The sequence below is a fragment of the Vulpes vulpes genome, chromosome 11 (genome assembly GCF_048418805.1).
Source record: "Vulpes vulpes isolate BD-2025 chromosome 11, VulVul3, whole genome shotgun sequence".
In the NCBI taxonomy this organism is placed as follows: Eukaryota; Metazoa; Chordata; class Mammalia; order Carnivora; family Canidae; genus Vulpes; species Vulpes vulpes.
This window is the reverse complement of record NC_132790.1, coordinates 76574790-76591103: the sequence shown is the minus strand read 5'-3', so window position 1 is coordinate 76591103 and position 16314 is coordinate 76574790. Positions and strand designations below refer to the sequence as shown.

General features: G+C 42.6%; 1 protein-coding gene across 2 annotated transcripts in view; it reads left to right on the top strand.

Moving 5' to 3' along the window:
* The first annotated feature begins 3442 nt into the window (after positions 1-3442).
* PLCL2 (phospholipase C like 2) overlaps positions 3443-16314 on the top strand; it is a 187264-nt gene continuing 174392 nt past the window's right edge. The window contains exons 1-2 of one of the 2 annotated variants that reach the window (XM_072726794.1): positions 3443-3650; positions 4554-5136. In XM_072726794.1, the coding sequence (XP_072582895.1) occupies positions 4789-5136 (348 nt within the window). In that variant the 5' untranslated portion in view covers positions 3443-3650; positions 4554-4788. Of the gene's footprint in view, positions 3651-4475; positions 5137-16314 lie in introns of those variants that run through there. The other variant, XM_026006441.2, reaches the window with a different exon arrangement.

Sequence of the window (16314 nt, the reverse complement as noted above, 5' to 3'; positions counted from 1 at the left end):
GCAAAAAATAGACCTTATAAAGAACAATACATGGAGACCTCACTTTGTGGGTGTCCTCTTAAGGGAATGAACTAACACAATAGCTAATTTTATATTCCAGAGTTTTGGCTTCTCTGGAAAAATAAGATGATCCTGGCAGCACTGGGCCAGGACTCCTGTGTCACAGCTGTAAGATTGCTTACCAGGTTATCTGAGTCCCTATCACTCCATATTGCTACCCCACACCTGGCTGAACATCAGTTGCTATTTATCATTATGTTCACATTATCTTTCTTAGAGTTAGGAGGAAGGTGAAGTATTTCTTATATCCAAGGCTCTTTTAAAACTAGAAAAACAAAGATGAATCAAGAAGAGTATTCCTCTGTTCTCGATATGCAAACATGTCACTGCTGAAACTATAAATTATGATGCTATTATAAAACAAATCCTTCTAGCTTTAGTCATTACATTACCCACCTGGCTCCTTATGGGCATTTGCGTTTGCAGTGATTCTTGTAATAAAATGAGAGTAGAAATACATCCGAATACGTGCAAGTTTACAAAAGTTTACAAAAAAAGTTTACAAAAGCATGAAAAGCAATGGTAATTTTTAGAGCAAATAATATCATTACTTTTGTTGTTGGGGTAGTCTTATCAAATCTTGCGGAATTGATAGATTCCTTCAAAGTGCTACCTAACTCAGTAGCCACTGAGGATGATTTAATGAATTGTTCTTCAGTGGCTGGAAAGTGTCGATGTAATTCCCTGAGTGTCTAGCCTCTTGGCAGCCATATATACTCATAGAAGGTGGAGCCAAGGAAAATGGGTGAAGGATCTTTAGTGTCAGAGGAGAGGAAGAGTATGAAAATTAAAGCTTTTGGCAGGTCTAACTTGCCTCTGGAGCCCAGGAATAGAGGCGATTGCAACCTATCTCTCATTAAGGATCATGATAAAATAAACATAATCCAACCCTTAGGAGCATACTAGATTAAAATCAACATCTTGAATTAACTCAGGAGGCAAAATGGGTAGCCAGCGAGGACAAGTACTTTGATGTAATCTGGTATTTCCTTAAAGCATTATGCTCTTCTACTTTCTGCTCTACTTAGCTCTCACATTAAGCATATGGGAGCAGTCGAATATGAAGACTGAGAGGTTGAACTGCATCTTTGGAGAGATACAGAAATAAAATGAGATTGAGATTTGGGAAATGAAAATTGTTATAATACATTGAGGGGAAAAATAATCTGAAGGCCAAGTGCTCAGTGAGTCAGAAAAAGTTTGAGTCGTAATGTTAGAGCCTGCGAACTGGAAACTAGATATGAATTCATAACCTACAAGGGTATAAATGACGGCAAGAAGTCAGTAAACAGCGTCAGTGTTATTTTGGGAGGCTGAAGGAAGGTTATGATGGACCAGGGAGCCCAAATAGCTTATGTTCTACACATCAAATTAAAGAGACAAATAGAAGACAGTTTGGTGAGGGTGACAATAAAGATTAAAAGCTGAGATGGACTGAAAAGTGAAGAAACCTTAAATAAAGCAATGTATTGCTTTGTAAAGCAATGTATTACATAACAGGATAATGAGAGTTTAAAGGTATTTATTGGTTTTAAACATTACAGACAAATTACGAACATCTAACCGTGTGTATAGAGATATAATAAATTGTCACAAGCACCATAGAGTTATCCAGAAGGAGCATTTTATTCGTGTCTTGCCTATCTCTTATTGCCCTGCCCTGAAAATTTTTCTGAAGGAACCATTAGACAGGATTTGCTGAGGAATGACTATGATATTTTGGCTCTTTTTCTAACTCTAACTTCTATGAATTTTACAATGCCATGAAAACACTTACACAAAGATTTTGGCAAAATATTTACAATCTCTTCAATAACACTGCTCATGGAATAGGAGAAATGGAAAGCAATCACTTAGTAACTGCAGAGAGACAAGCAGGAAGGAGGAGAAACAATTGCTTACTATGCTGTTTGTGATGAAAAAAAATCTGAGTTTAGCTATTAAAAAGCCTGCTGAGAGCTGAGAATCGCACATGTCAGAGGAACATGCTGCTTCCCATCACCATGTAGAAGAAGTGGTACCTACAGTCTGGCTGTTGGTGTGATGAAGAACTACAGCTATAACATCAGCAGGCGTGTGACCACCAGCTTGTGGGAGACAAGCTCTTAGGGGGATAAAAAGGAACCTGGCACAGGCCTTGGGCTTCTGGCATCACTAGCTACAGGTCTGCCAAGATGCTTTGGGAAACGTTTTAATTTAAATGCCAAGTCTATTTCAACGAAGTCTCCCTGGTTTGACCTGCTGGGAGTCCAGAGTGAGATGGATAGGTGCTCATTTTGGAGAGCATTAGGTGAATGAGATGGTGGTTTTATTAAAAAAACATCCTGGAGGTTTAAATCTGTATTTGTCCCCCTACTCCCTGGGGGAAACTCATGGGGTACGTTGCAAAGTACAGGACTCTTGTAGCATGTTACTAGTGATTAGTAAATATGGGGAAAGGGCAGAGATACCTTCAGGCAGTTACTCAAAATATCAAATTTAGAAAACGTGAAGAACAGAGGCCCAGCACTTTTCCTTTCCTTCCCCTCAGTTTCTTCATTCGCTGGCTACTATGACTGTGAATTTGATATAAAGCAGATTAAGAACCTGATTTGAATTATTTGAATAATATTTTCTTGCAAGACTATCAAGATAGAAAACAGTGTTTGAATAAAAACTAGAAAAAAAAAAGAAAGAAAAGAATGAGGGAATAAAATATTAAAACATTGTGGTCCATCGACGCTAAAATATTTGTTAGTGTGTAGGCCCAGATCGTCTAGAAACGAATAAAAGCTTTTCTGATGAGTTACAAAAACATGAATCCAGAAGATCAGAAGAATTAACACGCCCCCAAGAATAACATGAAGGTATCTGAAGTATCTTCAGAGGCAAGGGCGGGTATGTATATGTATGGAAAGCCCGTTTCCTCAGGCTACTTGGCTGTTTACTACATCACGCTAATGAAAGCAAAGTCTTTAAGTACCCCCCCCCCCCCCCCCCAGTGGACTATCCTTTGCCCTTGAAGGAAGTGCACGCTCGGAAAAGGAAACGCTCGCTGGACAAGAGCTGAGGTCTTGCAGAAGCGCGGGGGAGGCTGGAGCCAGGACCAGGGATGGGGAGGTGGGTGGGGCCAGGCTGGGTGGGGCCTCGGGTACCATCCTGCGGAGTTTGAGCCCGTCTGGCTGGAGGGATGGAGATCCTGGGAGATGTTTGTGCTGAGGGGCGGGCGGCAAGATCAGGGGATCAGGGTTGATTCTCAGGCAGGCCGCTCTACCTGAAGCATTAGGGGAGGGGACGAAGGCAAAAGGACCAGAGAGAAGAGGGACTGGCTGTTGTGATCCGAGTAGGATCCTGCTCCAAAAGATGAGCCTGACCTAAGGCGGGGACCCGCAGTGGGCTGGATGAGCCCGCGTCCCTGGCGGCGGGCTCAGGAAGGACACCGGGAGGGAGGCACGACGGTGATAAATCCCCGCAGGGCGACTCCGAGGGCGCAGAACCCGCCCTGCTGAGGTCCTGCTCTCCTCACCTCTGCCCCCTCCCGCGCTCCAGCATCCTTGCAACCAGTTGAACCAATTCACAGTTCGGGAGCCCGGGGAACGGCACTGGTTTCTGTATGTGAAATCGGGCTGGCCCGCTGGGGAAGCCCAGAGGGGGACGTCCGAGGGCCTTTTCCCGAGCTGGGTGGGGGGCGAACGAGTCCCGCGCCGGCCGGGGCTGGAGGAAGGCGCGAGGCCGGGCCCCCGAGCTCCAACCCCGCTCCGGGCCCCGCGGCCTGCGCGGCGTCGCCCCTCGGGCGCCGGGCGGGGACTGGCAGTTGCCGCAGCTTTAGGGGAGCCGGAGACGCAGGGCCCGCGGCCGCCGCCGGTCGTCGTCCGCTAAGCCGGCGGCGAGGTCCCCGCGGGGGCAGGCACGACGGCGGCGACCTCGGGCGGCTCGCGGTGGGGGCCCGCGGCCTAGGGCGCGCAGCGCCGGCCCCGAGCAGACGGCGGCGGGCGGGGGCGCGGTCCCGGGTGCCCCCTGGAGGCGCTGCCGCGGGCCCCGCCGCCGCTCGGGCTGCCGGGCCGCCCCTGCCCGCCGTGCGCTTCCTCTCGGCGCCGCCGCAGGCCTCGGCGGGGACCCCGGGTGCGCGGCGGGGCTCGGCGCGCGACGGCCTCCGGGGAGCGGGGTCCGGGGAGGCTCGGCCCGCCCGCCCGGGGCCGCGGCACCCTCGGAGGCGCCTCCGCGAGGCCGGAGCCGGGCACCTCGGCCCGGGGCTGGGGGCCCGGTTCCCGCGCGCCGGGCGCCGCGATCGCCCCGGGGGGGTGCCCGGGGCCCCGGGGAGGGCGCCCCGAGGCCCTGGGGCGGCAGGCGCGCCGCCTCGGGGAGGGCGCCCGGGGAGCGGGGCGCGCCCGGCCCGCGCGGGCTATTTTTGGCGCCGGCGGCGGCTCGCGTGCGGGGCGCGTTGTCCTTCCCCAGGTACGCGAGCCGGGCCCCGCCGCCGGAGCTCACTGGTCTCCCTCCTCTCGCCCCTGCAGGAATCTGCCGATAAATCTGCCGCCACGACTTGAACCGTGCGCGAGGCGAGCTCGAAACAAACATCACAGCTAAATTAAAAAAAAAAAAAAAAAAAAAAAAGCGGAAGAAGCGGCGGAGGAGGCGGCGGCGGCGGGAGGCGGCGAGGAGGAGGGGCCGCGCGCGGCGGCCCGAGGCGGCGGCGGGGACGCGGGGACGCGGGGACGCGGCTTTGTGCTGGCGGGTCGCGGGGCGCCCATGGCGGAGTGCGGCCGGGGGGGCGCCGCCGGCGGGGCCCTGCCCACCTCCCCGGGCCCGGCCCTCGGCTCCAAGGGCGCCCTGAAACCTGCAGCCGGGGAAGGCGGCGGCGGCGGCGGCGGCGGCGGCGGCGGGGGAGGTCGCCTCGGCCACGGGCGGGCGCGCTGTGACAGCGGCGGGGTTTCCAACGGGGACTGCAGCCTCGGCGTGTCCGGGGACGAAGCCCGAGCCAGCCCCGCCAGGGGACCCCGCGGCGCTGCGCTCGCCCCGGCCCCCGGCCCGGCCGCCTGCCCCCTCCCCCGGGAGAGCAAACCCGGCGGCCTGCCCCGCCGGAGCAGCATCATCAAGGTAGGTGGGAGACGCGCGCTCCGCCGCCCACCCCGCCGGCCCCGGGGTCAGCTCCCAGAGGGGAGGGGTGGGTGGTGGAAGGACGGGGTCGTCAGCGGACCCCTGCTGACGGGCACCGCTGGAGCAGGGATGGGATGCAGCTGGCGTTCGGGAAGAATGGAGAGGTGATCCCTGATGTGCAGGGGAGCCGTGCTCGGACGCTCCCGGGTGAACTCGGGGCTGTCACCTCCCCCAGGACTGGCCTGCAGTGATGGCCTGTACCCGGCTGGGCAGGACATGCTCCTTCCTCTGTGGCAGCCTTGGCTGGTGACGGACTCCCTGCGAGGTGTCTATTGTACGTTAAAGACAGTGGTTATGGGAAAACATTTTCTTAAAAATCCCAGGTGGTGAACAGAGGTTATTCAGTAGGTTTCTTCTGATCAGTATCTAGTTGCCTCTTGCAGACGGTTGTACTTGGAGGGTGCAGAATCTCTGGTCACTCAGTCCGGGGGGGGGGGGGGGGGCAGGCGGGGATGGAGTAGGTTTCTGAACATAAATGAAGATTTCCGCTTTCTTAGGCTCCAAAGCACTGAGACATTACAGTTCTGCACAATTTAATCTTTTCCTTGCTGCAGTTAGGCAGGCCTCCAGTTCTGTGAAGTTCTTTTGAGCAGTTTGCCTGGTTTTGGTATCTTTTGCATAGCGTTCCTTAGCAGAAGAAAGGCGGCAATTGTTTTGTGCATCTTAAACTCAAGAAGTGACATTAGGAACTCCTCTTGAGTGTGTGGTGGTTTCATTCTAATACTACATTTTGGTCTGCAGTGTAAAAATATTTCTCGTGACGTGGAAGTGAAAAAAAAATAGCTCATCAGCTAAGAAGAGCAGAGCCTTAAGCAAGAGTAGCTCATTCTGCTTAAGTTCAGAGCAAATATGAAAACATTTCTTTCTGAAAATCAGGGGGTTACCAGGACAGTGAGCAGCAAAGCACACTGACAGGGAAGCACCCACCCTTCCTGTGACCCATGGGAGAGAAGGCGAAACAGGCCACAGTAAAGAGAATTGGCGCTGGTGGTATTTGAAATTTAACCGGACCTCCAGAAATCTTCTAAGGACTCTGTAGCTCTCATGGCCTTATCAGCTTCTGCAGTAATCGAGTGAAATATACCACCTTCCTACTCTCTGTAACAGGCAGTTGTGAAACTGCTTTTCGCTTTGTCATCTGTTTGTACAGTTTATGTCTGGGCAAGGGCATGAGTGAAGGGCTTAAAGATCAAGTGTATTAACTGTCTGCAGTAGGCGTCGAGAATTTAAGGAAAGTAACCTATTTTTTGCTGCATACCTGGCTTTTACAAAGTGACTTCTATTTTCTTTTACTCTGTAAGCTTATGTTTCCATGGCAGTTGCTTTCAGCTATGCGAGATAATCAATCCTGTTAACAGAGTTCTGTGTCATGTCTGTTTTTATTGGCTGCCAGGTACTTGTAGTGATATTGCATTGTGGTGTTAATGAAATTTGAGGTGAAAATTCCGGGGAAGGGACCAGCCTACCTAATTTGAATTTTCTTCCCCAATTTTATGGAGGACCTGTTTTTGCACTGTTTGTTTGTTTTTTTTTTTTAAATTAAGCTTTATTGGTGCCCATACTGGGATCCACAGTGTAACTTATTTAATTAAAACAGCTGTTTTAATTTTATATTCAGAATGGGAAGAAAGATGATTTGCTGATATTTCTGATATGTGGAGTTGAGACCATGTTGGTAGATATCAGTTCTTCATTGAAGATTCTAGAAGCACATGGGGAAATCACTAATTATTCAGCAATCACTGCTTTTGAATTTTGAAACTTTGAAAGATATCTTTGTCATTTTTCTTTTTTCTAATGAAGGCAGCTGGTTTCTTGTTCAGAGTTGTATCCCTGGATACACAGTCCCAGGAACATAGTAGGGGCTCAATAGATTGCTTCCTGAATGAATGGAGGCATGATAAGGAAATACATTTCTCTAAGTTCTGTTAATTTCTAAAATTGGTAATTTGGTATTTACCAGTCTCATATCTTGTTCACTTTCTTATACCTCCTAAGATGACTTGATTTACTCCTTTTTCTTTCCTCTGTGTCAGTGTGTCAATGTACATTTTCTTAAACATCCTTTGAAACTATGACAATAGTGTTGAAAGTTGATCAAGCCTCGGTTATAGGAAAGGGGTATACCATATTTAAGTATGTAACTAACTTGATATGTTTCCCTTTGAATTGGTGCTTGAAGGATCAAGATTTTAGAAACTTAGTATGGTGTTTTCTACAGACATAATGGTATCAAGACAATATTTTGATAGAATAAAGGGATCTTTAACGTCACATTTCGTAAAGCAATGAATAGTGCACATTTTTGTCACATGAATGGCAGAAATGATTTCACTTTGTTAAAAAATAGTAAAAAAAACAAAACAAAAAACTTAGCAGAAGCTCATGTAAAAAAGCAATAGTGCTATCTTTCTCTGGCTTCCTTATGTTCTTTTTGAATATAATGGATGAATTCAGTCAGGTGATGGCAACATAGAGGCAGGAGTAGATGGGTAAGCAAGATGATAATTGGGGGCTTGAGAGCGTGGCAGGGAGTTGCTAGCTAAGGAACAGAGGCCAATATTTAGGGGGTTGCTTTAGTTGAAATGTTGGGCTTGTGAGCTATGCCTGTTTCCTAGCTTCCATTTTCATTACCATCTTGACATTTCTCTTAGGTTGGGGATCCCCAAGTCAGAGGGAGAAATAGCAGCCCATATGTGATAAGCAGTGAGCACAGAAAGAGGATTATTGCTTAGATGCAGGACATATGCAGAAATACACTGTGGGCTGACCAGAATTATATTTCTCATTTAAAATGATTTCTTTGGAACTCCATCTGTTTTGTAAATATGGTGTTGAGTAAGAAATTGTTGTAAAACTACATTTTCTGCCAAAATAGATGCACAGATCTGTACTAAGAGAGCTCCTTGGTTATGGTAACAATGTGATGAAAATTCAGAGTGAGCAACCCTATAGAATCTTTTACAAATACATTGAGAAGATAAATAAATCATGGAACACATCATCAGACTTCTCTACTTTTCCTTAGCTTATTGGAAATCATGTTACACTTTTTAGATTATTTATAAAGGCCCATTACCAAATTTTGAGAGAAGGAGCCATTATATTTGTCATCTTAAGTAATCTAGTAAATGAAAACATCACTTTCATTTTCTCTTTCCATATTTCATTTCATCACACCGGTACACCCCACGCTTTCTTTTGAAACAGTTAATTTGCTTAATTGTTTAGGCGACATCCACTTTTTACAAATAGCTCAATCCTTTAATTCAAAGACTTGGGCTAAAAATGTGAAGTAGCATTTTAGGCCTTTGATTTCCTTTTAATTTTACAAGTAGATGTAGTTAAAATGCCTATTAGTTTAGATGGTTTATTTTAATTTAAAGTTAATTGATTATTTTGGTTGGTACTTGTAAAAAGGTGATATAAATTGCATAAACAAAATTTACTCTTGTTGGTGTCCAGTTCTATGAGATTTGACAGACACATTCATGTAACCACCACAATCCAAATAGAGAATAGTTTCATCACCTGCAAAAAATTATCCGAGTCCCTTTGTAGTCTTCCCCTCTTCACATGCCCAGGCTATGGCAACTACTGATCCTGGGTACTTTTTTAATGACTAGGAACTTAGAGCCATTGCATTATTTTGGTAGTTAAAAGTAATTACAATAGATACTGTTTATTAAACACACTATGTGCAAAAGACATGAAAAGTGCTTAACATAATTCTGTGACTTGGTCCTGTCCCAGCTATGGAGGCTGAAGAAAACTAGAGTTCAGACAGGTGAACCACTTGCCTAAGGTGCCAGAGCTGGTTTTTTTTTTTTTTTTTTAAGATTTTTATTTATTTATTCATGAGAGACACACAGAGAGAGGCAGAGACACAGGCAGAGGGAGAAGCAGGCTCAACGCAGGGAGCCCAACGTGGGACTGGACCCCAGGTCTCCAGGATCAGGCCCTGGGCTGAAGGCGGCGCTAAGTCGTTGAGCCTCCCGGCTGCCCAGTTTTAAATTTTCTATATAATTAAGGTAGCATTGGTGGCTTGGAATGCTGGATTTATTCCCTTTAAATGCAGGAGATACTGGAGGGAACCCAAAGAATATTCCTGCTGGCAGAAGAGGTCAAGAGCTAATATAGCCAGGCAACTATAGTTACTTGTTGTGGCTACTTTACCAGAACCTCCAGATTCATTGGGACAGTGGTTGATCTTGCCCAAGGCAGCAGCCCTTATTTTTCTTAATACCATCATGTTGCTATCATGGTGTATAGGGGAAGCACTTTTACTACCTTCATACCAACATATGTCTCTACGTCTTAATGCCAAACACCCCAAGGTGGGGATGAAGCAGACGTTAAAATTAAGTTATATTTAAACAAAATAATATGGATGGGATATCATATTATATTGGCCGGTGGTTTAAATAAACTAGACTCCTTGAAGGCAAAAAGTTGGGCTTTATTTATCAGTTCTGCATGGATAACAGGCACTCAATAACCATTTATTTAATTGAATCTTAAAAACAGTATCTGCATTTGGCTTAAATTTTTTGTTTTCAGATGGAGGGAAGGAGGCGACAACTGCATGCCCAACAAACTTGTGGGCATATCATATATAGTAAACAAACAGTAACTGGATCACAAAGTGAGTTGGTCTGGATAGATAGGCAGCCTGGATCATTTAGGTCAGAGAACTGTAATGCCCAATCAGCAACTCTCCACTTCACTTTGTCCTAATGCATTTTAGGCCACATAAGATAACTTTTGAAAGGCTAGGGAGTGGTTGCTTGTCTCAGCCTACTCAAAGAACTTTTGTCACAATTCAGAGTTCCATTTTCAGGAGTAATCAGAGGGTATTAATTTTCATACCCTAAAAATTACTTCCCCCCCTTTCTTGTTTTCCAGCCTCGCCTCAAAGCAGTTGTTTGATCTGTTGTTTTTTTTTTCTTTTCTTTCACCAAATCCAAATAGACAACTGATAGGAAATTGTTTATTTTATTTTTTTTTAATTGTTGATCTTGGTCGCTTAAGTTATTTTCTTAGACTGCTCTCTCCCAGAATCTGTTCAGTTCCTTTTATAGTTCTGTGTGCTCTGCAAGGTGTGCTAAACTAGACTGTTCTTCTTTTCTTAAATACTTACGTTACCCACCCCTCATTATTCAACAAAATAGGGCAATGCTATTTACATCCTAAATGCAGATATAAATGAGGTATGAACATTCATAGTTTCTCTCCAGACTTTATTTTATACATATGTGTTCAAGAATAGATGCTCAAGGAATGCCTGGGTGGCTCAGTTGTTTAAGTGTTAGACTCTTGATCTCAGCTCAGGTCCTGATCTCAGCGACATGAGTTCAAGCCCTGCATTGGGCTCTATGCCCAGCTACTTGAAAAAAAAAAAAGTATAGATGCTTTATTTCTTATTAATATTAAGTTTTGGCTGTCATTAGTCATCTACTAGATCCTAGATTAGTTTAGCTACTTTCTAATTTTATATTAATGGGATTCTGTACTGCAGGGGTATTCAAATATTTTTTAGTACTTTACCAGACACTGTGTGCTTGCAAGCTGCCCAAATGGCTTTTTTCTACTGATAAGAGTGGTAGATCAAGATGAAGTTGTGGTTGGCATAAGAGTATTACAGTAACTCAAACAGGTCAGAACCAGGGAAGTTTCAGTAGTACCTATTTTCCTTATGTCAGAATAATTGCATAGCTTTTGAGTGGTCAAAGTATATAATTAATCATGCTGAGCTTTCATGACAATGGTGTGAGTGGTTCCAGGCTGCTGGCAAGACACTTGGCCCCTGCCTAGTTCCAAGTAGTAGAAAAGGGCAGGTGGCTAGGCACTGCTGGCCGCCTGCTTGGTCACCTGGCAGCGGTAATTAGGTAAAACGTGTTCTAGCTAATACTTTCAGTTGGGCTGTACTGGGAGGTCTTGGGCTGCACTCAGGCCACATGTTGCATATCTGAATTGTTGAGGCAGAGCAGTGGTAAGAAAAAGAGAGAGTGTGGAGTTAGGTGCTCTGTCTCCCTCTCTTCTGTTCTGTGTGGCCTTGGGTGAGATATTTAAGTCTGTGTGTCTAGTTACATAGTCTTTAAAATGGAAAGACCCCCCCCCCCCCATAGTGTTGTGGTGAAGATTAAATGGGGTAATATGTATATGAAATATTCAGAGCAGTGCGTGGTGCCTGAGAAGCACTCAATAAGCACCACCTAGTATGTTTGTTTTTCTGATTTTTGGTTTCTCTTTCTTAGAGTTTATCCTGAGATGAGCAAACTCACTTAGCTCCATTTGAGTTGGAGATCTGCCATGCCCATTTTGGAAGTTTTGTCTTTGGAAATATGCAGAATGTACCAAGAGAGATTTATCAGACATATTCTAAAGATGCTTTCAAAAATGATATGTTTTGGTGCCTTTCTAAATCTGATGCCTCAGTACAACTGTGCGCATGCCTCAGTCACCCCAGCCAAGTGATCAGAGGGTACTGAACATTGGTTTCATTGAGCCAAGCACCCATATGTCTTGATTTTCCCAGAACAGTCCAGATTTACACCTTTTGTCCTGATAAAATTATTAATAGTGCCTCCTTTCACTCTCAGAGGCTTCCTGGTTTGGATGATAAATAATATGGTCACCCTGCTGATCTGCTATGCCAGAGCCCCAGGTGACTACTCTCTATGCCCAACTTAGCCTTTAGATTTATACTTTCTTCTCAGCCTGGGTGCTTCCCTCCTATGTGTCCTCTTCAAGGTCTTCTTCAGGTACCAAGAAGCAGAATTCCTCTGATGAATTGAATTGTTCTTTCTCTGCTTTCCAACCACCACTCTGTCGGTTTCTCTATACAGCCCTGGTTCCTTCCACCTCTTCTGTAACTTTGTCTTACTCACCTTGAGCTTATGGAGACACCTAGTTTAGTGCCTTGTGGAAAGCATGTTTTTAGGTATATACTTGTTGAAAAAAATTGTGAATGGATGAATAAATAGACAGGGGTTCAAACAAGATATTATTTAGACTTCGACTATTTTTTTTAAATTGAGGTGAAATTGGTATAAACATTATATTAGTGGGTGTACATCATACTAATTTGGTGTTTGTAATGTACTACAAAGTGATTATCGCAATAAGTCTAGTTGCTGTCACTCTATAGTAGGTCCCCTTTACACATTGTGCCTACTCCCCATGCCCATTCCCTCTTGATAACCACCAATCTGTTCTCCATAACTACAAGCTTTGTTTTGTAATATTTGTTCCTTTGCTCTTTGAATTTCACATGTAGGTGAAATCACATGGTAGGTATTTGCCTTTCTCTGTCTTATTTCACTTAGCATAATAGCTAAGCATAACTCAAGGTCCATCCATGTTGTCACAGATGGCAAGATTTCATTATTTTTATGGCTGCATAGTGTTCCATCGTATAAACCATATCTTCTTTATCCATTCATCCATGAGTGGACACTTAGGTTGTTTCTGTCTCTTAGCTATTGTAAATAATGCTCTATGAACATAGGGATCCATATATATTTCAAGTTAGTATTTTTGTTTTCTTTGAACAAATACCCAGAAGTCGAATTACTAGATCATATGGTAGTTGTGTTTTCAATTTTTTGAGGAACCTCCATATTATTTCCATAGTGGCTGCACTAATTTATATTCCTACCAACAGTATACAAGGGTTCTTTTTTCTTCACATCCTCTACCACACATGTTATGACTTGTCTTTTGATAATATTCTAACAGGTATGAGGGAATATCTCATTTTGGTTTTGTTTTGCATTTCTCTGATAATAATGATATTGATCGTCTTTTTTATGTGTGTGTTGGCCATCTGTATGTCTTCTGGCCCATTTTTTATTTGGATTTTTTTTTTTACTATTGATTATATTAAGATTTTTAAAAAATGTATTTTGGATATTAATTCCTTATCAGATCTATCATTTGGAAATATTTTCTACTCTTTACTAGGTTGCCTTTTAAATTTGTTGATAGTTTTCTTTGCTATATAGAAGTGTTTGAGTTTGATGTAGTCCCACGTACTTATTTTCGTTTTGTGGCCTTTACTTTTGGAGTCAGATAAAAAATTAATGCCAAGACCAGTGTCAAAGAGCTTATGGCTTATGTTTTCTTCTGGAAGTTTTATGATTTCAGGTCTTATATTCAAGTCTTTAGTCCATTTTGGGTTAACTTTTATGTAGGGTATAAGGTGGTGGCCTGCTTTTGTTCTTTTGCATATGACTGCCCGGTTTTTCCAGCACCATTAATGAAAAGACTAGCCTTTTCCTACTGTATGTTCTTGGTTCTTATTTTATGTGTTAATTGACTATATATATATATATATATATATATATATATGGCTTTACTTTTGGGCTTTCTATTTTGTTCCATTGATCTCTGTGTCTGTTTTTGTGCTAGTACCCTACCGTTTTGATTATTATAGCTTTGTAGTATAGTTTGAAATCAAGGATGATACCTCTAGTTTTTCTTTCTCAAGATTGCCTTGGCCATTTGTTTGTTTGTTTGTTTGTTTGTTTTTTTGTGGTTCTACACAAATTTTAGAATTATTTGTTCTAGTTCTATGAAGAATGCCACTGGAGTTTTGATAGGGATAATAGTGAATCTATAGAATGCTTTGGGTAGTATGGACAATTTAATAATCTTAATTCTTCCAATCATTTGTGTCTTTTTCATTTCTTTCTTCAGGGCCTTATAGTTTTCAGTGTATAGAGTTTTCACCTCCTTGGTTAAATTTATTTTTAGATATTTTACTCTTTTTAATGTATTTGTAAGTGGGATTTTAAAAAAATCTCTGATGGATTATTATCAGTTCATAGGAATGCAACAGATTTCTGTATATTGGTTTTGTATCCTGCAGCTTTACTGAATTCATTTATTCTAACAGTTCTTCACTGGAGTCTTTAGGGTCATGTTATCGTTAAATTGTGCAGTTATACTTCTTCCTTTTTTTATTTGAATGCTCTTTATTTCTTTTTCTTGTCTAATTTCTCTGGCTAGAATTTTTAATACTATGTTGAGTAAAAGTGGCAAGAGTAGGCATCCTTGTTTTGTTTCTCATCTTAGTAGAAAAACTCAGCTTTTCACTGTTGAGTATGAGGTTAGCTGTGGGTTTGTCATATATGGCCTTTATCATATTGAGGTACATTCCACTTATACTGACTTTGTTGAGAGTTTTTTTTATAAGTGGATATTGAGTTTTGTCAAAAGCTTTTTCTGAATTTATTAAGATGATCATATATCTTTCATTTTGTAAATGTGGAGTATCAAATTGATTGATTTATGGGTGTTGAATCATCCTTGTATCCCTGGAATAAATCTCACTTGATCATAGTATATGATCCTTTTAATACATTCTTGAATTTGGTTTGCTAATGTTTTGTTGAGCAGTTTTGCATCTGTGTTCATCAGGGATATTGGCCTGTAATTTTCGTATGGTGTTCTTGTTAAGTTTTGGTATCAGGGTAACGTTGGCCTCATAAAATGAGTTTGGAAGCATTCCCTCCTCTTAAGTTTTTGGAATAATTGAGACACATAGGTATTGAATCTTTTTTTTTTTTTTTTTTAATTTTTATTTATTTATGATAGTCACAGAGAGAGAGAGAGAGAGAGGCAGAGACACAGGCAGAGGGAGAAGCAGGCTCCATGCGCCGGGAGCCTGATGTGGGATTCGATCCCGGGTCTCCAGGATCGCGCCCTGGGCCAAAGGCAGGCGCCAAACCGCTGCGCCACCCAGGGATCCCATAGGTATTGAATCTTTATTGAATATTTGGTAGAGTTCACCAGTGAAGCCATCTGGTCCTACGCTTCTGTTTGTTGGGAGATTTTTGAGTATTAATTCAATCTCCTTACTAGTCGTTGGTCTGTTCAGATTTTCCATTTCTTCATGATTCAGTCTTGAAAGAGTGAATGTTTCTAGGAATTTATCCGTTTCTTCTAGGATGTCAACAGTTCAACAATTTTTTGCTGTATAAATTATTCATGGTAGTCTCTTAGAAAGCTTTGTATTTCTGTGGTATTTATTGTAACTTCTCTTTTGTTTTTGGTTTATTTATGTCTTCTCTTTTTTCTTTGTGAGTCTAGCTAAAGGTTTGTCATTTTTATGTTCTTAAAGAACCATCTCTTAGTTTCATTGATTTTTTTTTATTTCATTTATTTCCGCTCTGATCTTTTTTATTTCCTTTTTATACTAACTTTGGGCTTTATTTTCTTTTTTTTCTAGTTTCTTTAGGTATAAAGTTGGATTATTTTATTTGAGATTTTTCATATTTCTTGAGGTAGGCCTGTATTACTATGAACTTCCCTCTTAGAACTATTTTTCGTTGCGTCCCATAGATTTTGGACTGTTATATTTCCATTTTCATTTGTCTTAAGGTATTTCTTTGACTTCCCTTTTGATTTCTTCATTGACTCATTTGTTTTTCAATAGCATGTTGTTTAATCTCCACATATTTTTGGTTTTTACTGTAATTGATGTCTAGTTTCATACCATTATGGTCAGAGAAGAGGCTTGATCTGATTTCAGTCTTCCTAAACTTATTGTGATGTTTTGTGACCTAAAATGTGATCTGTCCTGGAGAATGTTCCATTTAAATTTGAGAAAGAATGTATCGTGTATCCTGTATGTGTATCCTGCTGCTTTTGAATGGAATGTTTTGTATGTATCAATTAATATATTTCTATATCCATCTGATCTCTCCATTTCAGATATATCTATTATTATCCATCTGGTCTAAAGTATTGTTTAAAACCAGTGTCTCCTTATTGGTTTTCTGTCTGGATGAGCTATCCATTGATGTAAGTGGGGTATTAAAGTCCCCTACTATTATTGTATTGCTGTCAATTTCTTCCTTTAGGTCTGTTAATATTTGCTTTACATATTTAGGTGCTCCTATTTTGGGTGCATCAGTATTTACAAAAATGTTACATCTTTTTGTTGTATTGATATCTTTATCATTATGTAATGCCCTTTATTTAGCCTCTTATGATACTCTTTGTTTTAAAATCTATTTTGCCTGATGTAAGTATAGCTGTACCAGTTTTCTGTTTCTGTTTGCATGGAATATCTTTTTCCATCTCTTTACTTTTAGCAAATGTGTTTTCTTA